This window comes from Peromyscus californicus, unplaced genomic scaffold, assembly GCF_007827085.1.
Source record: "Peromyscus californicus insignis strain IS unplaced genomic scaffold, ASM782708v3 Scaffold_8__1_contigs__length_139910024, whole genome shotgun sequence".
Taxonomy (NCBI): Eukaryota; Metazoa; Chordata; class Mammalia; order Rodentia; family Cricetidae; genus Peromyscus; species Peromyscus californicus.
In genome coordinates, this window is record NW_026294606.1 from 135,229,096 (window position 1) to 135,254,945 (window position 25,850).

At 42.7% G+C, this 25,850-nt stretch overlaps 1 protein-coding gene across 6 annotated transcripts in view; it reads right to left on the bottom strand.

Annotated features, from left to right (window-relative positions):
* Nr3c2 (nuclear receptor subfamily 3 group C member 2) overlaps positions 1-25,850 on the bottom strand; it is a 333,780-nt gene that overhangs the window by 97,022 nt on the left and 210,908 nt on the right. For all 6 annotated transcript variants that reach the window (XM_052729017.1, XM_052729020.1, XM_052729018.1 and 3 more), the window contains one exon: positions 171-287. In XM_052729017.1, coding sequence (XP_052584977.1) covers positions 171-287 — 117 coding nt within the window. The remainder of the gene's footprint in view (positions 1-170; positions 288-25,850) is intronic.

A 25,850-nucleotide genomic window follows, 5' to 3' on the forward strand; every position in this document is an offset into this window, starting at 1 on the left:
CTATAGCTGTCTCCTTTTAATTCCCTGTGAAAACACATCACTATGATAACAGAACTTTGTTTTATGGATCTTTAGAAATTTTGTTTCACATTAGTCCCACCCTTGCTTTTGGCAGTACGCAGACTCTACTGATGTTACAATGCATATCAAGCTAAGCTCACAACACTTACCTCCTAAGTTCATACCAGCTTGAAGACATTTCTGGAGTCTGCAGGCAGGACAGTTCTTCCGCCGAATCTTATCAATGATGCAATCGTTCCTTCCAGCACATAAATAGTTGTGTTGCCCTGATTTAATAATAAAAAAATGTTAAAATAGCAACTACCAGACTAGAATAAAATATAACAAGTATAATCAGAATTGGGCTCTTGATCCTTTCCTATGTGGACATTTCTTCTTCAACATAGTAGAGGCAAGCAGGGTTTATGGATAACAGAGGCAAGAGGCTGGCAACTTAACACTGCTAAGACTTTACTTCCCTGTGGTGCCACTCCTGGGCTGGTGGTCCTGGGTTCTATAAGAATGGGGCCTGAGCAACCCTAACTAAGACATCTGGTTACCACTGACGCATGCGATTTCACTACAAAGACTTTCAAATTCACATTAGGTCTTGGGCATGGTAAGTCACATGCCTCCAAGTAAAGGTGTTGGCAGTTGGACATCCAGGTATGGAGTGAGGAAGAGGTCTGGGGTTGCCATGCTGTCAGCTGGGGCTGTTATGTAAGTCATGAAACGGTGAGAGCATATGGTGGGTGAGCACAGACTACAGAGAGGTCTGAGGATGACTCACAAACATAAGCGAATACAAGAGGGTCTTACTAATACTATAACCCAGTGACCAGGCTAGGCTCCTTTCTTCAGCCCTTTACTGTCATGTCCCCTTCATTGACAACCTCTAATTATAGTAAGTATCCAACGAAACAACATGTATCACTTAATACAATAAATCACTTAAAATAACACTGGAGCCTTAGGACACGCTTATTGCAAATGCCAGGCAATGGTCTCCACGGTTGTTCTCCAGAAGGAGGAACTCCAGCTCGAATTGGTAAAGTGACGAAACACAGCATCAGAAACACAATTCAAAAGGGCCGGTGGTGCTGGTCTTCCTGAGGCTGGACGGCTTTCTAAAGAACTGTTGGCAATATAATTTGCTGGTGGTCTAACAGCATGTGGAAAACACTCTTTGGAAATGATAAACAATGGAACATTCTTTGAGTAAAGCACACTTACTTTACTCGGCAGAATTTCCACTGGCAATTGGCATTATGTGCTTTTTGCATCATATGAGAGTGAATGCCCAACCACAGGTTTCATCTGTAACTCACAATGAATTGAGTCAACTTTAAAGTCTAAAGAAATAATGAACTGTAATTTTAATTTATTTCAATTCACCAAGGATTTATGGTCACAAGACATTTGCATAAGGCATTGGTCTCATGGGGTGTAAATTTATTTTCATTTCTATAGATTGGTAATAAATGTAAACAAGTCTCATTGGTATATAAGAATGAGCTAGAAATGGTCTCCATCTTCCATGCCCACGGAAGATTTTTCTCTGATTGTTCTTTTTAGAATGTGTGGCTTTCAAAGGCCAGGATGAATATATGGTCAGCATCCTTTAAAGATACAGGCTCCTATAACAACTGCAGAATGGTTTCCTTCCTGGGCTGTGTTCCACCTGTCACACAGGACAGGAGAACTGCAGGAGACGGCGCTGACGTCTTATAATAGATGCCAGACAATTCTGTTACATACCTTTCAGTTGTGCAAACACTAAAGATCTGTAAAATTCAATTACAATTTTAAAAAATGTCTGTGGGTTTTGCCTGACTATCTATTGGTGCTCCTCTGTCTGGGCTACTTTGTCTGTGCTCCATTCATATCCATGGTACCTGGAGAGGCCAGAAGAAGGTACTGGATCTTTTGTAACTGGAATTACATACAGTTGTTTGTGGACCATCATGTGGGTGTGAGGAATCAAACATGGGTCCTCTGGAGGATCAGCCATTGTTCTTAACCACTGAGCCATCGCTTTAGCCACAGCATTAAAAATCTAAATTGCACTTATATAAATGTGTGATTTGTGTCTCATCAACAAAAACAAACTGAATAAAAAATGAGAATGGATCTGGGTGCCTTCAATCCTGTTCATTTCCCTTGTAAAGCCTGTGCTCTTGGGCTACGGTAGCTAATCCAGAGGAAGTCACATTGTAGACTCCGTGGAATAATTTTGACAGAAATACTAACATCACAGACAATCAGAATCCTGACTAGACAGTGGTGGCCAGGAATGACAGCCAAGGGACTCAGCAGTCACTTAGCAAGTCCTGTGATGCTACTGCCGATTCCTGCTTACAGACTGTTAGGTCCAGATCCATGCTTCAGAAAGATAAATCTGAAGATTATGTGACAGATTAGTAGAGAGGAAGTAGGGGCCACTCTTACAGGTCTCCATGAAAGTTCAGAGATGCCTATATGAAAATAAGTAGCTGTATACTAGTCAGCATATAGAGAACCAGAGGAGTAATTTTGGGTTAAAAAGAAAGCTAAGTGGCTAAGGAAAATAAACTTGATTTCATATTGAGTTACTTATCAATTGTGAGGCAATTCTTTATCTGAGCAATGACATGACAGTCTACAGTAGGTAAGTCTCCTGCACATACTTATGAACTTTCCAACAAAGGGTTGGGGTAAAAAATGAAAAGTTGCCTAGGAGTGCGCCAATGCAGGGAGACCCTGGAGGCAACTGACCACTGAAAGGAGAGTCCCTCTCGGCAAGGTCTTGTGGTTGATTAGCCCCCCACCCGCCCCCACCCAGCCTTGTGACCCATGTCATACAAGATGGCTAGAAACAAACCAAGCAAAAAATCCTTAATCAAGCAAAAAGACAGGTTTCGGGACTGTCGTGAAAGATGGAGATTGAAGGAGAAAGTACTGGGAAGTAGGGTATGTGAGGCTGGAGAAGAGACTCCAGAAATGATCATGAGATATCAAAGCATTCAGGATAAAGTACAATTCAAGGCTGAAATAGGTTAGCAGACATCTCAGGAGCTGCCTGCCAGAGGAGAACGTAGTTCCACAAAACTAAGGAGACAAAAAGACTTCTCACGTTCCTTTGAAATCCTAAAAGGTTCATGCCCTACAAAGAGATACTGTACCCCACAATTAGGGCAAAATAGAGTCCCCAAAATCAAAAAGTGAATAAAACAAAGGCTCTACAAGTTCAAGGTGACTGCCAGTGATTTAGCTGACCACTTGATTAAAATTTATCATCTTTCAGGGAACTGTAACAAAACGCAGAATCCTCAGAATAGGTAGACTACAATAACAATAGGAACATACAAACAGAAAATATGAGCCAGAGTCAACAGAAGAAAGTCAGTCAGTGAAAGAGCTTCATAGATAACCTACAGGCTGAAATTAGAAGCACCTGTGAGTTAGAGTATGTAAAAAGATGACCAAGGAGTAAAGAATGAGGGCCAGCGACAGAGCCTGCAAACGGGACAGACAGACAGACAAGCAAAAACAGATGGAAAATTAAGTGAAATGTGGAGCATGTAAGAGCTACTGCTTAGAATGATCAAGATACTGGGTGTTCAACAAGAAGGCATCAATGAAATCAAATAAATAAAACCAGAAATAGTTCTAACTAAAACACAAGGAGAAAATAATTCAAAAGTAAGTGAATAAAACATCAATAGTATGTGGGACAGAACAAATTATTTAATACATATGTAATTAGAGTCCCAGAAGAAAAGAAAGAATACATCAGAAAATATATGTGAAGATATTCTAATTTAATTTTTTAATGCCAAAAGATAAATAGAAACAAAATAACTGAAGCATGATACAGCCAAATATCTGAAATACAAAGACAAAGTTCATAAAAGCAGTTGGATATGGTGGGGAAAGCTACATTACACAAGAGGAACAAGGCTGAGTAGTAATTTTTGATGAAAATAACTAAGGCCAGAGCTACTGACAATTGATAGCTGCTGGGAGAGAGAGGCTTAGTTTTCTTTAGGGTGTGGCCCCTGGGAAGTTGAACACTGCAGTGGATGGCCACATACCCAAGGGTGTACAGCCAGCATGAAATGGTTTTGTTTTTTTAAATGAGGACACAAAGTTGAGTTGTATGATATGGGTGGGGGGCAGACCTGGGAGGAGGTGAAGCGGGGGTTAGTAATCAAACTACAATGTATGGAATTCTCAAAGAACTAACTCAAATACGTTTTAAAAACTCTTGAGGCCTAAAAGAGGCCATGTTGTATCTTTACAGACTGTTAATCTTGAATTTTAAAAGCAGTTCTCCAAATCAAGGAGAAATGAAGATTTTCCCCCCTTTGGATAAACAGGAGCTATGAAAATTTGTCAGTGACAGAATTACATTGTAAGGAATAAAAAACAAAGCTCTTCATGCTTAAGAAAACTAATGCAAATGGAAATTTGGGCATACAGAAAAAGTGAGATTTGAAAATAGTAAATACATGGGAAGATTTTTAGAAAAATAATAAAAACACATTATGAGACTTTCAAAATACACATATACAAAATACCTGTCAACACAGTACTAAGAATAGGGTATAAAATGGGATATGAAAGAAAATTCCAATACTGCAGGTTTTGGGTGTTATATTTGAAATGGTATAGATGAATTCTAGGTAGTCTACAGTAATAAGAATATATACACATATATTGTTATCTTTAGCAATGGTCTCAAGCTATGGTGTCTGGTATATAAGCATCACCTAAGAACTTACCAGGAATTTTTACTCACTGTCCTTTTTTTCAGAGCTCTAAGATAGGATATTGACATTTGTGTTTCATGTAAACATAAATCTGATGTACATTGAGCAACAATGGTATACAATACACCACACCATACTATAAAAACAACAAGGAATATGGTTTAAGAGACAGTAGAAGTATAAGAGAATACTGAAAAAAAATCAAACCAAAGAAAGACATAAAAGGAAAATGTGGTGAACAATTAATGTAGGAAGCAAAAAAAAAAAAAAAAAAAATCAAAGATAAAACCCAAGCATAAGTTCCATTAAATGTAAATGGTCTAAATGTTTGAAAGTCAAAAAAGATGGCAGACTAGTTTAAAAAGCAAGATGCAGTATGTCCTAAGGTGTATTTTAAACATAAAAACAGAGATTACAGATTAAAAGGTGGAAAGATCATACACGACGCAAACAGTAAGCAGAAGAATGCTGATGTGATTCATTAAAATCAGACCAGGAAGACATTAAAAAAGAGAGCACTGCTAAAGATATGGAATATAGTTTTATACTGATCAAAATGGAATTACAACAACCCCAAATACATAGACACATAATAGTATATATATTCAGTCAAATAAAAAAAAACTATCAGCACAAAGCAGCTACTATCTAGATAGTCAGGGAGGGTCCATTGGATTAGAACACTATTATTTAAATACTTTCACCTATCCCCATTTGGGTGACCCAACTGCACAATATACATATTTTGTTTCAAGCACACGTAGGAAATTCTGAGATAGAATTGTGAAAGGACTGAAGTTATGTAGGTAATATAAAGGCATTTCTCAAAATATAAGAGGCCCATGTCACTGAAAATAAGGCAACATAATTATGTGTCAAGGAAGAAATCCCATGGTAAACAATTGATATTTTAAATTCAGTAACAATGGACACTCAACAAGAACTCGTGGGAACCAACTAAAGCTGTACTTAGTGAGAATATTTTTAGCTTTAAATGCTTATATTACAAAAGTACAAAAAGTAAAGATCTAAGAGTCTACCTGTAGAAACTAGAAGAAAAGAGAAACTGAACCCCAAATAAAGAATTCATGAGATAATAAAGGGCATGTAAGAGACAAGCAACCTAGGAAAATTCAAACCAGTTGTTTCTCTGTTGATTCATATCAGGAGCTAGAAATGGGTTATTTCTTCTCCTGACACCAAAAAGTACCTTGTAAGTCTCAAGCTGAGTATAGATTCTGACTCAGGAAGTCTAGCTCAGCCATTGCTCAGTGCAGTGATCCCATCCCATCTCAAGCAGGACAGAAACTGGAAGTAAAGACTGGGAAACACACACAGGGTGAGCAGGGATGCAGGGGTGGGTGAGGTGGGTCCTCAGTAAGCAGGAAACACATACAGGGTGGGCAGAGGATGTGGGGGTGGGTAGGGGAATGTGAGGGTGGGGGTCCTCAGTGACCGGGAAACACACACAGGGTGGGCAGGGGATGTGGGGGTGAGCAGGGGATGTGGGGGTGGGTGGGGGTCCTCAGTGATCGGGACACACAGGGTGGGCAGTGGGGGGGGGGCAGTCCTCAGTGATGTGGTAGGGAAGAGAAGGCATGAGATCCAGTCTCTGGAACAGAAGCAGTGAACATTCCATCTTCCTGATTTTATTCTTGCCAAGTTAAGTCGAGGGCTATTTACACAGTGAGTTTTTTTTTTTATTATTTAAAACTTTTTTTTAACTATTACTAAAAGTAACCAGTGGGTAAAATTCACTTCTTTGTTGAGGGAGACCCAAAGATCAGTGGGTTATTTCAATAAATAATGTAACCCATGATTTCCAACTAATGCTACCAAACCTGTTCCATCAGTATCAACACACTAATACACCTGAACACTCAAGAATATCTACAATTACAAGACAAATAATTAAAAAAATTATAGGGGAATGCAAATCCTGTAGTTTTCTAATAGATTCTATTTAGCTGTCATAAAAATGAGGAAATTTTGTTTAGCTAGCTCATAGCAGATAGTGTAAAAGACATTTCAAAAAACACACATTTCTCTTCATGGAGGAAAAAGTTGCTTCATATATATATATACACACACACATGCACATACATATATATATGTATATATATACATATACATGATTTGACTACTTCAAAGTGTTCCCTTATAGACTTCTGTACAAAATCTATAGTACAGTACTCTGCTAAACACTATAGAAAATGGTCCCTAAGCTAATGAAGAGAGCAGAGATGCATAGATAGCACATTGCCTGGGGTACTGATACTGCATAGATTCTGGAATAACTAATCAATGTACCAATACTGAATTATTAGGCTAATATGTGCACACAGCACAAAGAACTTGCAAGTTAATGCAGTGTGCTGTATAGACACAGAGCCATAGCAAAGAATGCTCGCCCCAAACTAAGTAACTGGCTTACACATGACCCACAGATACAAACACGTTTTGTTCCCTTTGCAGCCTTCTACCTCTGAGCTCCTCTTCACACTGTGTCCAATAATAAAACGACCTCTAAGGAAGCATGGAAGCTCGCGTTAGTGTTTGGGAGGTAGAGACAGAGGGATCAGAAACCCAAGGACAGTCTCCTCTTTATGGCAAGTCTGAGGTCAGCCTAGGTAATAGGAAACTGTCTAAAATTCTCTCTTTATTTATTTAAAGGAAGGAGGGAGGGAGGAGGGAGGGAGGAAGGAGGGAGGGAGATAGGGAGAAAGGAAGAAAGGAGACAAGTTCTGAGGATTTTCAATGAAGTCAGCGAGGCAGGAGTAGCTGAGTGTTAAGGAGACTGCTGCTCTCCCAGGAGACACTGCTTGGTCTGTGCTGCCTGAGGCTGTGGCAGAGTTTGGGAGGAAAGGCAGTCTGTGTTCCAGAGGCTTCCAAGGTGAGGGGCAATCTGGATGGAACTCCAAGGTGCTGACATCAGGAAGCATGGACAACATAAATTCCAAGGCTGACTGGAAACCTAACATTCATGAGTGCTCAAAAAAGAAACCAAAGCAAATCACAAAGCTGAGTTCAAAAACAACAAAATACAAGCTTTTGTTATTTCTGTACTGTTTCAAACTATGAAATTGCTTCTAAACTGTAGGACAATTTGGGAAATGTTTAAAAAGTAAACATTGTTTCAAAATTTCCTGAAGGCAACAAAAGTTATCTTTGGCTTTTTTTTTTTTAAATACAAAATCAAGAACCAACTTTGTGCTGCTATTCTTGACCTGGTGCCAAATGAAAAAGGCAGGTTGAGGAACGTGAGGGTCCTAGACTCGCTAGCACAGAACAGAGAAGGCAGAAGAAAGAGAGGAGAGCAGGAAGGCTTGGCCGAAGCCTGTGGGATCAGGGCTGATGCTTTACGCTTTGGAGTGGTGATCCCCTAACTATGAAATGGAGAGATCAATGCCAACCGGTGAATGGCCGATGGGGCCAAACAAAACGCAGCAATAACAAGTACCAAACCTGGCCTGCAGTAAAGACTCAAAAGTTAAAGATTAAATTAATTTAAATAATGGCAGTGGTGTTGCCATTCATCACCACTTTGCTTCGTTCACTCCTTTTTTTTTCTTTTAGTAAAGTGAGAAAATGCAAACAACAGCCAGCTCTCAGATTTAAGTGAGTAGAACATGTACTGATGATGGCCTTAAGGTGAAAAGGTCCCACTTGACACCAACACTACTTATTTCTGATCCCATCTTCAAGTTTTCCCTTCTTCCAAAAGCCACCAAGGAAGTGAGGATGTTAAACTAGATCTTAAGAGTAAACAGAAGACGAACGCCCCAGGCTTGGCTAAGAATGAGATTGGGCCCGGGACCTGGAGTCTAGAAAGCACTAACTTCCTTATCCCTCTGCTCTTGATATCCGCTGTCTGTTTTCTAGTATTGCTCAATGCTTTTCAAAGTAGGAGAGTGTGTACAGTCAGATACTGAATCCTTGAGACCCAACAACTGAGTGGAGCAAAGCGGATGTTCACAAGGGCTCCAGGAACACAGTCCTCAGAAAGAGGAGGTTCTGGGATTCAAACCTCATCTCCAGCCATGATTTAACGCCAGTCAGCAAACTCTGTGTGTGTGTGTGTGTGTGTGTGTGTGTGTGTGTGTGTGTGTGTGTGTGTGCGCTCGTACATGTGCACATGCCCACAGATGTGTATATGTGTGCATGTACGTCACTAGGGATTCAACCCAGGGGTCTCATGTTGTCTAGTCAAGCACTCTACCAGTGAGCCATATCCCCAGCCCAAAGACTTTCAAGGCAGGGTTGAGGGGCTTAAAATGCAGCCCATCCATCACTTCCAAGACTTTACATTCTAGAGGGTCAGGAGTTTGGAGAAGTTGAAAGGAATCAATCATATGGTATTGATATGATGTGACTTTATAGAGATGGTTTTATGAGGGTGGAGAGGGAAGCCATTTATGAAGAGGGGACCAGTCAGGAAGCAGATAGGGTACAAGTGTTCACAGTAAAGTACAATGGATGGTATATTTGAAAATGTCACAGTGGAATCTATTATGTGTACGCTAATTAAAAAAAGGAAGAAAAGCAAACACCTGAGTCAAGCCCCAGAGAGTGTTTAGAACTGGAAACAGAGACTCAAACAAAGAGTGTGTTCAAAGAGAGGCTGGGACAGGTGAGTGCTTGGAGACAACTGCTCAGGCAGGCTGGTGGGCAGAAGCACTGAGCAGCAATGTGCCCCTGAGGTAACTGGAGGATTAGGGCCTGACAGGAAGCTCTTTCTGCAGTAGGACCTGGAGCGCCCCTCCCCCCAGGCTGGGTCTCCAGCTCATATATTCCTGGGAAGTGGTAAAACCTTTGAGAGACTGAACCTTGTGAAAGGAAGTTAGGTCACTGAAGCCTGAATTTGAAGTGGGATATTGGAATCCCAGTCTTTTCCTCCTCCTCTCTCTCCCTCTCTCTTTTTCCCCCTCACCCCGCATCTTCTTGTTGCCATGAGGTAAAAGAATTCCTCCACCATGCTTTCCACACCATGACATTCTCCTTTGCCACAGGCCCAAAACAAGCCATAGGTTGATTTTGTCACAGTCATGGAAAGCAGACTTACATTCTCCTGGATCTCAAACTCACACATGTAACTCTATTCAATGTCTCCAAAACTCACTCCACTGTGCTCACAAACCAATATAATGTCCCTATCTGGTAGGAAGTCCTCCTCAAACTTCTGAATCCCCCTTTGTAGTTCTTTACCATTTTAAAGCTCCAGTTAGTTACATGGGACCCTTAGAACCATCTCTGCCTCATATTTTCCTTCCTCGGCACCTTTCTGTCTTTGGTAAAAACTCCCACCTGGGTCCTTCCCGGACATTTTCCTGGCTCATGCCATCCCCACTGGTACTTTCTCTCCCATTAGTTCGGGTTCTCTTGGGTTAACTTCTAAGGTGCAGACTTTGCTGCATAAATTGACTTCAGAGAAGTTATTTTGCATCTCTATTTCCTGATCTGCTGCATGGACTATGGACAGGCTACCTGTGACCTGTCCTGAGACCAGAACGCCTCAGTGGGTGACACACAGACCAGTTTAATGACGGGTCGTCCCAGTTACTGTTGCTGTCATCATTCCAGCTAGTATCTTTAAAAATACTACCATTTTAAATTTATTTTTAAAAATGTTCATACAATATAATTAATTTCATACAATATATTTTGTTCAAATTCTTTCCCTTCCCCGAGCTCCTCCCAGATACTTCCCCTGCATGCATTCAATTTCATGCCTTTTTTTCTGTCTCTTAAAAAGAAATTTAAAGGGGAAAAACCGCACCAAAGAGAACAAGAAAACAAGAAAAGCACATGCAAAGGGAGACTTTTGTGTTGGCCAACTGCTCCTGGGGACGGACCTGCCCTGGAGTATGGCTGATAGACCCAAGTCATTCCATTCAAGAAGACAGCCGTTCCCTCTCCTAACAGGCACCAGCTGCAAACAGCTGGGCTGGGGTGGGACTTTGGGTCCACTTCCCTCTCTGTGCCGGCATTTTGTCTGACTGGAACTTGTACAAGTTGTGTGTACGACATCACAGTTCCCATCAGTTCCCATGTGCATCAGTCCTGGTGTCCCCTCCAACTATTTTCATTCCAGACATTGTCATCTAGTATTGCTTATTACCATGACTCTGCTTGGAACTAGACCACCTGTCTCTGTGATGTGCTGCTTTTACACCAAATGTTTCTTAAGCTTGAAAACAATAACAACAGCTTAGCTGGGCATGCTGGCACAGCTTTAATTTCAGCACTCGAGAGGCAAGGGCAGGTAGACCTCTTTGAGTTTCAGGTTAGCCTTGTCTACATAGTGAGTTTCAGGACAGCCAAGTCTGCAGAAAGACCCTGTCTCAAAAGCAAACAACCAACTTAAAAAACGTATTTTTTATAGACGTTTGTACACACACAGGGCCAAAGGAGAGGTCCTCTGGTTGAAATGACTATGAAGAGGGCTGTCTTCTGTGGGTCTCTCAGTGTCTCAGGAGGGTCTCCACTGGACATGCTGAGACCCTTTGGCCATGGCCTCCACAGAGGTGTATCCATGCTATAAGATTTACTTAGTACAGTGGCCCTCTGAACCACTGATGGGATCCTGGCATTGTTCTGTTTACATGCCTTTCAAGGTCCTATGAGTTGTAGTCTCAGAACCAAGATCATAAGGACCATGGCTACTGTTGCAGTGAGCCCTGCAGGCACACGGAAGGGAGGTGGACAGGGGAAAGTGCCAAGACATGCTCAGTACAACTCCACCATGTCGGAAGCAGTAGCTGCAGCTTGGATCAGAGGCATAGGCCCCAATAACTCCAGCTTATTTTTATTGGTGCTTTGACTTTTGGTATCTTATTGCTACTATTATTGGTATAGATGACAATATATTATGTGTGACTTCTTTTAACAACATGAAAACTTCAGAAGTTAGTGGCATATTCAGATATAGAATGTGATACTGAATCATACATACCAAACTTAAAGACATTTACAAATGACAAATGGGTGAACAGTATGCAGCCTGAATCTTCCTGCCATTTGACCCCGGCTAAAGTTTGTCCGGAGACTGTCCACACATGTGACATATCTTCCCCATACCTTCCTTTTGATTTTAGGAAGGAGTTCTGTTGGATGAGCTCATTCTATATTATCTATGGGTAGCCACACATACCTCGGGCCTATCCATGTCCTGCTTGTCATTGTTTCTCGGTAAGCATGGCTTCTAAGGTATACTTTAATAAAGAAAAACACTGACATTTTCAGGGGACATTAGACATAAAAGCCCCAAGTTCTAGCAGCTCCAATGTCAAGGTCAACAGCTACAAACACCTTTTGGAATCTTCCTGGGAGGATTCATGGAGTTGGGGACACTTGGACTACACACTTGTGAACAGACACTTAGCCAAACAGAGGACTGAAGCGATTCTACAATGGACAAAAGGTCCCAAATTGCACACATTAGAAAACCACCATCTGTACATTAGGTACATTAGGCTGCAGGAAGGGAGACATACTGAACAGCAAGGCTGGTCCAGCAACACTGCAGTGTTGGGACCTTACACAGAACACCCTTCAGGCTTCCTTCGGGCAGGTGGGAGCCGCAGGATGTTACACCTCAGGCCTCTATCATTTGCTCACTCTGCTCTGATGAGGAGATTTGAGAAGAATATCTAGCTTGCTTGCCTCCGCCCATTTCTGTCCTCTGAGGAGAAAACTCGGAGAGTAGGTCCCCAACCTCCTGGGCTCTGGGAAGGTCTGCCCTGACCCAGTGGAGCCCATGCCTGCGTCTTGTTCCCAGGCTCAGGTTGCAGATTCTTTTTGCTCTTACCACAAAGTCACATCCTTCAACTTACTTAGCCCTCTCAGAAGGCTGATATTTTATCTCCCACAAGCCGCTCCTTTGTTTTTCAGTCTGCCCAGAGTCTGGGTGGGGAAACACAGCACTATTTATGAGGCCTCTTAGAGATTAAGACTCTGCAGCCACATTGGACAGTGGGACATAGTTTTGTTGAACCTAAGTCTTGTTACAGGGTCCTGCAATGCGTCCTCTGCTCCTGTCCCCTTCACCTTGGGTTCCAGTCCCATATGCGGAGTTCATTGAGAGGCCAGGGCCAACAGACTCAGGCCACTGTGGGAATCCAGACATGAGGGCAACAAGTCTCTTTATGGATGGGGCATGGCCTACACCCTTTCTGGTGTCGTTTGGGTCGTCCTTTTAAAAAATAACCTTGTCAAATTTCACCACCAATCTTGCTTTCCTTTATGTTTATTGTGCTAAGTGAAATAAGTAGAATTTTCTTTTCCTACCTCAAGGCTACAAAGGAGATTAACTAAAAAGATAGCAATTTACAAGGTAGTTTAATACTTATCATTCAGTTGAATGATTAATAATTCTTGCTTAATAATTTGTTATACATCTAAAGTCAGTAAGTCTGAGGGCTGGGCTGGTGGCACCATTCCTTAAAACATGGGAACCAAGGGCAAAGGCATGGCCCCAAACTCATTAGGAAGCCTCCCTCCCACTTAACCAACGTGGCCAGACCTCAGCAGCAACATTTCTCTTTTTCAAAATGAGAATTCACTTTCAACATCAGAAAGGCAATTTCCTTTTTAAAGTTAACCTTTTGTTTGATCTCACTTTTGTTTCTGAAAGTTCATTTGTTCTCCCGCTTGAGGGATCTTTTCCAGCTGACAAACACCCAGCAAGAGTAGCCCATGCTTGCAGTCACTATTTTGGGCTACATCACATGTCACTTACATAACCTTGTTTAACTGCTCTTGAACTGGTTCAAACAACCTGGGGAACAGATTAGGCAGTCCCAGCAGCTCCCCGCACTGCAGGTTCTGATGGGCGATCTCCCATCCCCCGCCATCGTGCAATGTGGTGAGATGCAGAGCAGCAGGAACTGGTTATTCATTTCCAGAGCCAACTAAAACACTGGATAATTAACTTCCTCTGCTCAGTTAAAACCAGTCTGGCCCGCCCACAATAAACCAATGGACAACCATCCCCTGCTGCTGAGCTTTAGAGTGAGCCTGGATTAACATGCTGTAAAATACCAGGGAGGAAAGACATCCAGAAGAGGTTGTCTCTGCTACCTTGAAACAAAATCTCTCAAACTTACCGTTCAGGACCATGACTTTAAGTTGGGAGTCAGGTTGGGACTTAAGGCTCAGGAGTTCTTACATGGGAAGTAAGCATAAAACTCCTGGATAAACTTCCTTCTTAGAGTGAAAGGTGTTAGTTTTTCAGTATATGTGTGTGTTGTGTGTGCTAATTGTCCCAACTTACATTTTAAACATCTTTTTATGAAAAATAATAAACCATATGAAGAAATGCAAAAGCTGGAAGATTTTTAATCTAAAGAAATAGTTGTCATGACAAATGGTAAGAGAAGTTCCCAACAAGAAAAAGTGTGTGTGTGTGTGTGTGTGTGTGTGTGTGTGTGTGTGTGTGTGTGCGCGCGCGCGTGCATGCATGCGCACGCATTTTCCCCCCAGGCATGAATTACATCCTATTCGCATCCCACACTAGGACTTTTACATCTTTGGACTTCCCTATACAACAACATCTGTTGTGGAGATAAACTTTTAAGTTATTTAGGGTAGTGGGCAGAGAGCTAACATTTGTTAAATTCTCATTATGTGACAGGTGCTTTCAAAATCATATAATTTAGTACTTATTTTCAATTGCTGTGAGGGAGTTATGAGATCAGGGATATTGTCTCTATTTTGCCAATTAAGACTCAACCATGCAGCTAGTTTAGCTAGGATTCATGCTTGGACTCTATCACAGTACAGATTCTTCTTTGGATCTACACATATTAGAAATATCCTCAAGATACTCAGACCTAGAGGGCAAAACGGCACTCAGACAGAATTTGCAGTGGAAGATATGTTTAGGCTGCCTTATATAGGGCTCAGATAGACAAAAGCATCGCTAAGCACTGTGCTGCTGAGAATTCAGGTGTGCTGCAGCTCCGATGACACCATACAAGGGTTGCTAAACTTACACATTGCCAATGTATACCAAGTTTTGCCTGGTCTCAGACAGACACTGGAGCACAGCCCTGCAGGAAAGGAACCCCCCGGTGTTGGCTTCTCCATAGTCAGCTTTCAGACATTTTCTTTTTTGCCCAGTCAGCTAACTCCCTGTGGTCTTGAAAGTAGAAAGGAAGGCAGAGTGAGAGAAGGAACTTTTGTTCAGCCACCTTGGTCTCAGATAACTCTGGAAAGCTTAAAGGCTTTGCTTGCTTGTTTGTTTTGCTTTTTTTTTAAAACAATTTTGTGGGTGTTCATCTGTCACCTTGGGCATCACCAATGAGCCCCAGACGAAGGCCGATATTGGTAATAAATAACTATCTCATAGACATCAACAGGTACTCTAAATATTAAAAAAGAGAGAAACTCAAAAAACTATGAAATCAGTTGTCATGAAGTCCTTTGCATACATTAAATTGGACTAGTTTGGAGTATTTTAGGTAATACATGCATAGGATACAAAATCCAAGAGGCCATAAGGTGGAAAATGTCACCCTTTCCTCTGCTCCAACCCCCTGGTTCTACCTCAAAGCAAACACAACTACCAACTTCATTTTACCCTACTGAGACTCTTTTTAAAATGATATACGCTTTTTAAACTACAGTAAATATGTTCTGTTTGTGATGTGAGACATTGCTAATTTAGTATGTCTTCTTGTTCTATTAATCCAACAAAGGATTGCTGATTGGCTATTACATGCCAGTTCCTGTGGTCAGCTCTTGGTGGAAAAGTTGCTAGGACTGGAACCCTGGTGGGGCACTGGCGATCCAGGGCAGGATCTGCTAAGCAGATTAAACCCTGTCCAAGAACAGCACATGATATGAGGACATAGGGAGGGAGGAAGGAACACTTGCCTCAGACGTCAGGAAGAGCCACAGGAAGAAAAGAACATTAGATTTGTACCTTGAAGGATGTTTTTTGGATATAAAGAGAACCAGAAGTTTTTGAACAAGAGACACAATTTGTTTTAAAAGAAGGCATCATGAAGTTTGGGGTGGAGAAGCTGAATATGATGGAAACTAAGAGGTAATGTGAGGCTATGAGGACATGCTGTGCTGTGGGGTCTGGACCTGAGCAGTGGGCAATAGGGAAGCCAGTCCAGGTCTTCTTCTTCTTTTTTTTTTTAATAATTACTTATTTATTCTTATTTTATGTACATTGGTATTTTGTCTGTGTGAGAGTGTCAAATCTTGGAGTGACAGATAGTTGTGAGCTGCCATGTAGGTGCTGGGGATTGAACTTGGGTCCTCTGAAAGAACAGTCAATACTCTTAACCACTGAGCCATCTGTTCAGCCCCCCAGGTCTACTTCTTGTGTTAGAAGTTCACTGTGACCACTGATCATCACATTTCCTGGCACAGTATTAGAGGGACTAATTCAACTCACCAAAAGTAATTCACAATCAACTGATCTGTGCTGTCTTCGACTCTAGACCACTGGTTCTCAACCTTCCTAACACTGCGACCCTTTAATACAGTTCCTCATGTCATGGTGATTCCCCCCAACCATAAAATTATTTTTGCTACTACTTCATAACTGTAATGTTGCTACTGTTATGAATCTTAATGTAAATGTCTGTGTTTTCTGATGGTCTTAGGTGACCCCCTGTATAAAGGGTCATTCGACCTCCAAAGGGGTGGTGACCCACAGGTTGAGAACTGCTGCTCTAAACCTGTCTTCCCACATCTTCCATGCCTTGATAGCCACTTGTCATTCAGGTGAGGAAAGATGAAGCCATCTTGCACCATTCTTTCTGGTCCTCTACGTAAATGTTCCTCCTTTTTCTAAATTGACCACTCCAAGTTGTGCAGTTCAGCCTCCTTGGTCCCACTGTTCTTATGAAGCAGGTGATGTGGCTGCTGGAGCTGAGGTGGCCTCTGAGCTGCCTTCTACTTGGCTTGCTGAAGTCAAGAGCAGGAATCTTCCGATTTCATATCTTAACACACCTACTATTCCCAACACAAACAGAGGTGTTTCTACCCACATCTGTTTGAATTCAAAACCTCATGTTTATCAAAAAAAAGTGGTAAGAAGTATAATCATCATACACTGGGACCTACAGTATGTTCCTTCTGTTGACATTTGAAGTTGACAGACTCTGATGAGATCATGTACCTCTCCACTCCTCGAACTCACTGTCTGAGACAATCGACTCTCAAGGAGAACAGATTTGCTTTGGCTCACAGTTTAAAAAGCTTCGGTCCATGGTCACTGGGACCTCAGCTTTGGCTTATGGTAGCACAGTGCATCATGGCGGGAATACATGGTGGAGAACTGTTCACATCATAGTAGCCAGAAAAGAGACCAGGAGGAGCTGAGATGTGAAAATTGTCTCCGGAGCCGTGCTCCTGATGACCTGATTTCCTCCCTCGGGCCTCACTTGGGAAAGAGTCTGCCAGCTCCCAGGCCCCAGCAGCACTGTCAGTGGGACATTCCAGATCGGAATTACAGTGGAGTCAGTGGAGGGAGAAGATGCAACAGACTGCCGACTACTCTGGTCTGTAAATCAAGAAGGTAGAGAAGGAGGAGATGGGCGGGGGGTGAAGGACCAGATTATGCATAAGTGCTGTAACTATGGAGACAGGAGACACAAGGCAATAGAAATTAGGAGGACTCATATTTATTGAGCATAAACTGTGCTGGTCAGGCTTTCAGGCTGGGAAAGTTACACTCATCATATTTAGTGTTCGGTAGCTTTGCTGAGATGTCAGTGTCCTTCTCTCCTGAGCAATGATCTTGGTGCTTGACCTGGCCAGCAGTGATGGCAGGATCCAAATACAGGTGTGACAAAAGCCCTTTCTCACTTGGAAAGTTACTCACAAGCAATACTGGTCTTTATTTAAAGGGAAACACTTGGCTCTCACTTTCCAAAAGGGATTGGTACATACATGCCGTAAAACTGCAAATGTGATCGCTTGACTAATTCATATTGCCATGATGGGCTGGGGTTGGACCCAGCAGTGACACCTAGACTGTCACTATCACATGTACAGTGTTGACTAAACCATTTAACCTTATGTTTTCCCATCTGTAAAGTTATTGCCACTAAGCTTATCTCACAGGGGCATATAAAGATTAAGTGTTACCGTATATGTAAAATGTCTAGCTCCACATCTGGAGCACTTTCCTGCAGCCACAACCCAGGAGACAGGAAGCAGCTCAGTGCAGGGTGGAGCTCTGCCCCAAGGCAAAGTCTTGCCTTCACTTGGTTTTAGCATTGCTGGGTTTAGCCACCTGCACCAAGCTTTTGTGCCTCTCTCTGTAGCAAGGCATGGTGTCTGTTTCCCCATTGGTAGCATGCAGCCCTGTCCAGCCTAATCTAACTTAGGGCCTCTTTTCAAGATTTGGGGCGGCCCTCTGCATTAAGTCATTTTCCTGGGAATTATACCCCAGTTTGATTCTGAGGGTGAGGACTGGGTTTCATTCCTACGCTCTCGGACTGGTTCTGTTGTCCGAATGCTACCCTAAATCTTACACGAAGAATGCCTGGCAGCAGCGTGGCGTCCCCAGACTGGAGCTGATATCTGCCTTTCTTAATTTACATCTACGGAATACTAAATGCTGTCACCTCTTCTCCCTCAAGACTCTCATGATGTCTTGCCCAATGCACCAGGGGTTTCTCCTGGGATACCTTTTCTTGTGGCCCCTCTGTCCACACCCCTCGAGTTGGTCCACTTATGAGTCCATCTGGCCTGTATCTTAGGCCTTTCCTGTGTACCTTCATCTCCAAAGAACTATTTCCTGTTTTTACATTATTGTCTCTACATCTCTCACAGGAAAAACAAAAGGGAAAAAATTCACAGTTTAGTTTATCGGCCATTATGTGTTTTTCTACCTCAAAAAGCTACAGCCTATCATAAAGAGCCTGCAAATATGGCCGTGTTTTACCATAAAAACTATACAGATTTGCTTTGATTGCCTATTAGCATGGCACTCATTTGTTAATGAGAAAGACTTGCTGTTTAGGGACTTATGTGGGAGGCTAATAGCCGGGCTGCTTATTCTCAGCTCTGCTAGCCTGTTCATTCCTTTGCCCTTCCATCCCTGCCCTGCTTCCTAGTCCCACCCAACTTCAGGTCTTAGGCTGAAGTCCCTGGGCTGGAAGAGGCCTGCAGTGCTCTCAGTTTCTCATACTCTCTCTAGGATAGAACTGGACCCAAGCCAAGTGAGCTGAGACCGTGTAGTTGATGCTCACCTTGCCTGCCAGTCTTCCTTAGACAAATTCCCAAAGAGAGAGGCTTGGCTTGACAGTGTGTGACATTGTACTCCCAGCCCCTTACTGACTTTGACGCTTGCACTTTGCAATACTTATCTAACCCCCCTAACCCATAGCAGGTAGAGAACTCCAACAAGTTGTCTGCCCTGCCTCCCTGTTCCATCATCTCCATGGAGTCATGGCAACCTCCCCTGAACCACAGTACGAGAGTGCTCTATGCCCTTTCACCTCAAAATCTTAGTCCTATTTGTCCTAAAACTGGCTGAAAGCATGGTAACATAGTATGAGGATGAAAAAAATCCGAATATAACAGGTATGAATTAACAATTCCTATCCGTAAGCACCAATAAATTATCATTCTGTCGGACATTTTCATACATAAATGCCTGTACAGTCTTTGGCAGGGGGTCCTTGTCCAGTGGCCACCTATTTTCACGCTCATCTGTAAAATGGAGAGATACCAGGGCCTTTGCCGCTCCTACCTCACTAGCTGCTTTGCTTCTGCCCTGAGAACAGGCAGGAATATCTGTTCTATTTCAGACAGACAACTGGAGCTGTTCTCCAGGAGCTCTGTAAACACTCTCTGTACCCAAAGGACCCCAGCAAACTGCTCAAGACCCCACGAGCACTGCCCCTAGTCCCAGGAGAGTCTCACAACTGCCAGTCAGTGACGAGGATCGATAAGCAGTCGCTGTGGCCTTTGACGAGAAAGGCAGTCAAAGGTAAGACCAATTACTTACTTGAAAATTCTTCCAAGGGAGGTACTCCAGAAGATAAAAACAAAAGCGGAGAAGCATAGATGGTGTACGTATGTGCACATATCTATTCACACACGCGTTTTAAATAGCGCCAACTGTGTTGAAAGCTAAATGGTGACAACAGGCTCCCAAAACAGATCTAGAATTTATGGTTATGAATTACAGTTAGGATGATACTACAATGCAGAAACAGGAGGTTTGCTCCAGGACTGCTTAAGAGTCGAAGGAAGCTGCATGTTTATTTATTTTTACATTGCAATTATGAAACACAAAAATACCAGAAAAAGTTAAGCATTGATATTTTTAAGACAGAAACATCAGAGATCATCATACTTGGTAAGTTGTGACTTCTCTGGAAGAAAATTAAAGAAAGAAGGTCTTTGCTTAGCACCACAGATCAAATTACATGAAACAGTGTGACTTATGAGCAGGACGGAGATAAACAAAATACAGCTTGTAGGCCCAAAATAGCCTCATTTTACCAAGTGCTGCATTCCATCTGTCAAAACAAGGTGGATGGCACTCAGATACCCGCTGTGCCTGTGTAACTGGGTGGATCCGGTCGCTTTGTGATGGACTTTGCTTTATCATACATCAGAATAATCAACCAGGATTTCAGAGTTTGTGTAAGTGTTTAAGTACCAGATGCCCCAGCCATTATCAGCCAGCAAATTCTTCCTTTCCTTTTTGAGATGAAAGGCAGAGTCTTCCCCATCCTTTCCACATAAGCCACATAAGACCCTCAAGTCTAAAATCTATAGAAGCCAAATTTCCCTAAACCTTCCCCAACCTTGGACAGAAAGACTTCCCTCTGAAGCACCTCTAAAAATTGAATCTCAGGGGCCCACCTACCATCACCAAGCACTATACTCAGCTGGTGCTGTGTTATTTTAGGTACTTTTACCAGAATTCCACGTGCTGTTAAAGCTTCCCATTTCATGTTGTTTTTACTGCACTCCAGTTCTTACTGGAAATTATGATGTCCTTCTCCATGTGCAGTTTGGGACATTTGCATGTCATTTCTTCTGTTTGTACCTGAGTATCTTCAAAATAAGGACATCGCTTCCTGTACCCACAAAGCTCCTGGTGCCTGGCACCTGTTCTCCACAGTTACACCTTTGCTCTTAAGTCAGGGGAGGCCTGTTCCCAGCACTCTGGCCCACTTGTTTAGCAATGGGCTCCTCCACAGGTAGAATACCCTGCCCCTTCTTAGCTGAAGCTCCAACTCTGGTGGTCACCACCCAACCTTGCAGCACCTGGTCTGCCGTAGTGGCGGACTATATTGTTCTTAAACCTTGCCTCAGCAAAGTTGTCAGCCGTATAAAAGTTGATAGCATCATATGGCAAGGGTGGAGGAGGAAGTGTGGGAGGACATGGACATCTAAAAGTGAATGGATCATTTAAAAAGAAAAGAAAATTAGAAGTACATTTTGGTGATTTTTATTAGTCTGCAATAACAGGAAAAAACAGGTTCTCATTCCATCAACATTTAATCTTGTGATCGCCTTGTGATGAGAAAGTAATTTTCTAGTTGTACGGCTTCAGCCACCACGTTGCACGCATGAACTGGATGACACACATCATGTTGACTGTACACAAAGGTTCACAGGAAAACTCCTTGCTCAAGTTCACAAAACTGTCCCTAATTGCCCATGCATGACTGTGCTGTGCCTTTGAATGTCTAGAAAGTGCTCGGAAGTCACAGTGAAGAAAGAAACAGAGGTGGGATGTGGGGTGGACAGAGACAGCTCTCACGAAGACGCTCCCTTCCTTTGGGTTGTTGAGGAGAAATTAGTTTCTCTATGTGGAAGGGAGAAGGTGGACTTCTTGTGCTCTGAATGTGAACTGTCCCCCTTAAGCTGCTGTGTTTGAATATTCACTTTCCAACTGGTGACCCTGTTCGGAAGGTGGAGCCTTGCTAGGGGAAGTTGGTCACTGCAGGTGCATCTGAGTTGTTCTGTATAGCCCACCCCTACTTCTTGTTCTCTCTGGGCTTCTTGACTCCAGAGGTAACGTCACCAACTGCATGTGCTGTAGCCTTTCTGAAGTCTAAGAAGCTCTGTATAAGTCAACAGAAACCTCCCTTCTTGTTTCTTGTCAGGTATTTGGTCGACAATAAGAAAAGTAACTATTACTCAGGCCAATGCCTAAGCCTTTCCTTTGGCGGACACCTTCTCAGGCAAGGTCATGCCTCCCTGGCAGATGGCATAGTTACCTTCTGGGCAAACTATACACACAGATGCACATGGAAACTTAAAGAGTTGTGGAATCCATCTTAAAGTCAGTGTAACAAATATTTTAAAAATCCAAGAGAAGGCAATTCAATCACAAAACTAGAAAGATATTAAACAAGAGCGAGGCACTGGCCTCCAGGGAAGAAAGGGCTTCTCCGCACACTTGAGGCTCAATTGTAACTCAGCTGGGAGTCCATGCTCCATTCTAACGTTTGTAGTATTCTGAATGGAATATGCTTATCTCGTGGAAATGAAAATGGAGCATTAGTGCAGAGCAGTTTCCAAGGATAAGGTCCTTCCCATGTACTTCAGTCAGCACAGTCTAGAAGTTCAAGGAGACATTACATTGGAGTCACTCTCTCTAAAAACTATTAAATTGCCAGGTGGTGGTGACGGACACCTTTAATCCCAGCACTCGGGAGATAGAGGCAGGTTGATCTCTGTGAGTTCAAGCCCAGCCTGGTCTATAGAGAGAGTTCCAGGACAGCCAGGGCCACACAGAGAAACCCTGTCTCCAAAACAAACCAATACAACAACAAAACAAAACAAAAAACCCACTCTAAATTATTTCAATAGAATTCCAACTAAAGTGAAAATAAAATTTTCTCAAATACAATGTGCAAGGTTCTTAGAACTTTTGCAAATGAGATCTTTGGAACTTGACTCAATTCTAGTCCATAAAGTCATATCGTGAATATCGTGAATATCGCATGAAGCTGTAGTCACAAGGGCTGCCTGCTGAACCCTTTTCAACTCGTAAGCCCCTTTATTCTTGAATTTGAAAAAGGTAAACACAAAAGGTATGATGTTTCTTGGAATCTGAATACTGTGTAATACTTTGAATTACTGAACAGAAACTTTTGTTTCTTATTAAAGAAAATGAGTTCTTTTATCCCTGCTTGTTTTGAAGTTTAGAAAAATTTATAATTTTAGAGCCAGGGAGAAAGTTAATTCCAAGCTAGGGCTTACTCTGACCACAGAGCTAATGGAAAGAGCTGGGCTTGAGAGGAGAGACCAAGGTTCAGAGAAACAGCTGCTCATTGGCCGGAAGTTGGTTTACTTCTGGGTCGGCTCCTTATCTGCAGTTCTACAAACATAACTTCTAGCTGAGTGTGACCACACTTACTGGCAGTCTCAGCCCAGGCAAGACTGAAGTAGGATTTCAAGTTTGAGGCCAGCCTGAAACACATAGTGAGACCCTGTTTCAAAACAAATGAATGAGCTCACTACATTACTGCGAAGGACTTAAAAACTCAACATACTTAAGACACGAAGGATAGTACTTAGTAGAATGGGTATCCACCTGAAGACTTTAGCTACTGCTATTGATTATGGAATTGAACCTTGAGGGTATTGCTCAGTGACAGAGAGCTTGCCCAGCAGTCAGGAAGCACTGATGTCAATCACCAGGAACTGCCTCTCGACACACACAAAAGGTCTGCTGGCTGCAAGTCCATTAGATTGTCCATGCGTTTATTACTTTCCTTTGTGTTCAAGAAAAATAAAAAAAAAGAGAGAGAGAAAAGGAGAATAATACAACAGGCATGCTCCAGAACGCCACAATTTGAGTTGTTTTCTGATATTTTTATCCCATGGTGCTGGGGGAAGAAACCAGGTCCTTAAAAAGGCTAGGAAAATGTCCTACTACTGAGATAGCACATCACCCTTTAAAACAAAATACGACAGAATTCAGGTTTTCCAGCTGTGGGCAAGGTCACAGTGGCTGCACATGGCTCTGTGATCACTTCGTCTTCAAGATGAAAATCCCAATCACCTATAGCTGAGTGGCGAACCAACCCCATGAGCCACCTAAATGAGAAGGGCAGAGACAGGTGGCTGTAGGGAGAGGGAGTCCAGGAGCTAATGAAAGGAACAGGCTACGGGGGTCGCAGAACCTGGCTCAAGGAGCAGCAGCTGCTCCAGCTGCATGCTGGGGCAGCCTCTTCAGTTGCCAGAACTTCCACAGGTTTGGGAGAGGCCGGTAGTTCAGGCTGTGTCTGAAATCTCTTTGCTTTTAAACATTGGCAACTCATTTAAGCATATTAAAAAAAAATCCAAGCCAAACAAAACACCTCTGCAGGCTGGATTTCAAGCTGGAGAAACCAGATTAAGAACCGCGAAAGGCCAAGAGTATGTAGCCAGGATGGGGCTTCTGTCTCTGGGAGCTGGACGGTACGGCACAGGAGTTAGGGGGATATTTCCCACAGAAGAGGAAGTGGAAGCTTGACCCCACAGGAACCTGCCTTTCTACTTCTTCCATGATTGGCATTCTTATTTTTATGCTTGAGAACTCAGAACAAATCCAGGATACTGGCGTTCGGACAGATAACAGAAAGTTTATGTAGGGCATGCAAAGGGAAGAGAAGGGTCTAGACAGGCATGTCCCGATCTGCCCTACCCTATGTCCTTGGGATCTGCTGCTGTGTGCAGCTGGTGTTTCACAGGGATCAGGGAAAACATTCAGAGCAATTCTTAGCTCTCTGGAAAACCATTCCAGTTCACTAAACTGTAAATGTTGCTAAATGCCCTTGAGGCATTTACCCATGAACCCCTATATGCCCGTGGTGACTGCTCAGCCAGTTGACAGGAGTCACCCAGGGTCTTCCTGATGAGGAAGCAAACGCCTTGAACAGTGTGGAGAAAACTGAGGTGATGTATTAACCTGCAGCAGGTGAGGCGGCACTTGAGCAGAGATCTGTATTTGTGACCTGAGGACTAAAGCAGCTATGGATTCTGGCTTCCCTCGAATGTAACAGCACCGAACAGGAGAACTTTAGGACACATCAGTTTCCTCATTTTTCCTCCACTTAAAAGAGGCACAATTAACTTTCTAGGACCTAGAACTTGAGTGAGGTTCCCATTGGAAATATTTAAACTTGTGGGACAAAGTTTTTTATTACAGTTCGTCAGTTATGCCACAATATTATAGTCACACCGATCGTAAGTTAACATGTGAGCATGGAGGCTAGAGGGATGGCTTGCTCAGTGGTTAGGACCACTGGCTACTCTTCCAGGCTAGAGTCCCAGCGCCCAGTGCCCGTATGGTAGCTCACAACCATCTGTACATCCAGGATATCTGATTCCCTCTTCTGGCCTCTGTGGGCCCCAGGCATGTACATAGCATACAGACATAGATGCAAGCAAAATACCTATACACGTAAGTTAACAATTTTTAAATAAGTAAGCATGGCTCTGCTCCAGTGAAACTGAAATGTGAAAGGTATATATATATATATGTATATATATATATATATACCTTAATCATTTAGTTTCCATAAAAATGGTCAGTGGGCTAGATCTGGACCTAAATCTACAGTAATGTCCAATCAGAAATCTAAAATAATTAGACGATTTCACTTAACAATGACAACAGTTCTAGTCAGCAATTACCATCTCCATTTGGTCTCTGAGAGCACCAAGGTTTGGAGCAGTCAAGTCACAGTAAACACAGTGAGCAGGAGCTCAGAAGTGTCTCTGCAGAATGACGGAGACCAACAAGGAACCAACTATTATCAGATACGGACGGTCCTCTGACAAGTAACTCGTCTTGAATGCAGATCAACCTAATACTCTGAAACACTACTCAGAGGGTCTACAACAACAGGGAAGTTCTTCAGGCCACAGCAAATGAAGTTCCTGGTGGTGCCCAAGTCTTCCTACCAATGCCAGCTTTGCTGGAAACCGCTGTCCCAGAGTTGAACTAAAACTGGGCACCTAGATGACAACAAGGTCAACCCGTGGCACTACTGCTGGGAAAGGTAATGCCAATCACACAAAATATGCAAATAAGAATTTTAATCCAATTTAGCACAAATGCACCAGCATGTTTTGTGGCATAGCATTTATTTAGTGCCTGTCTGCAACGGGTTC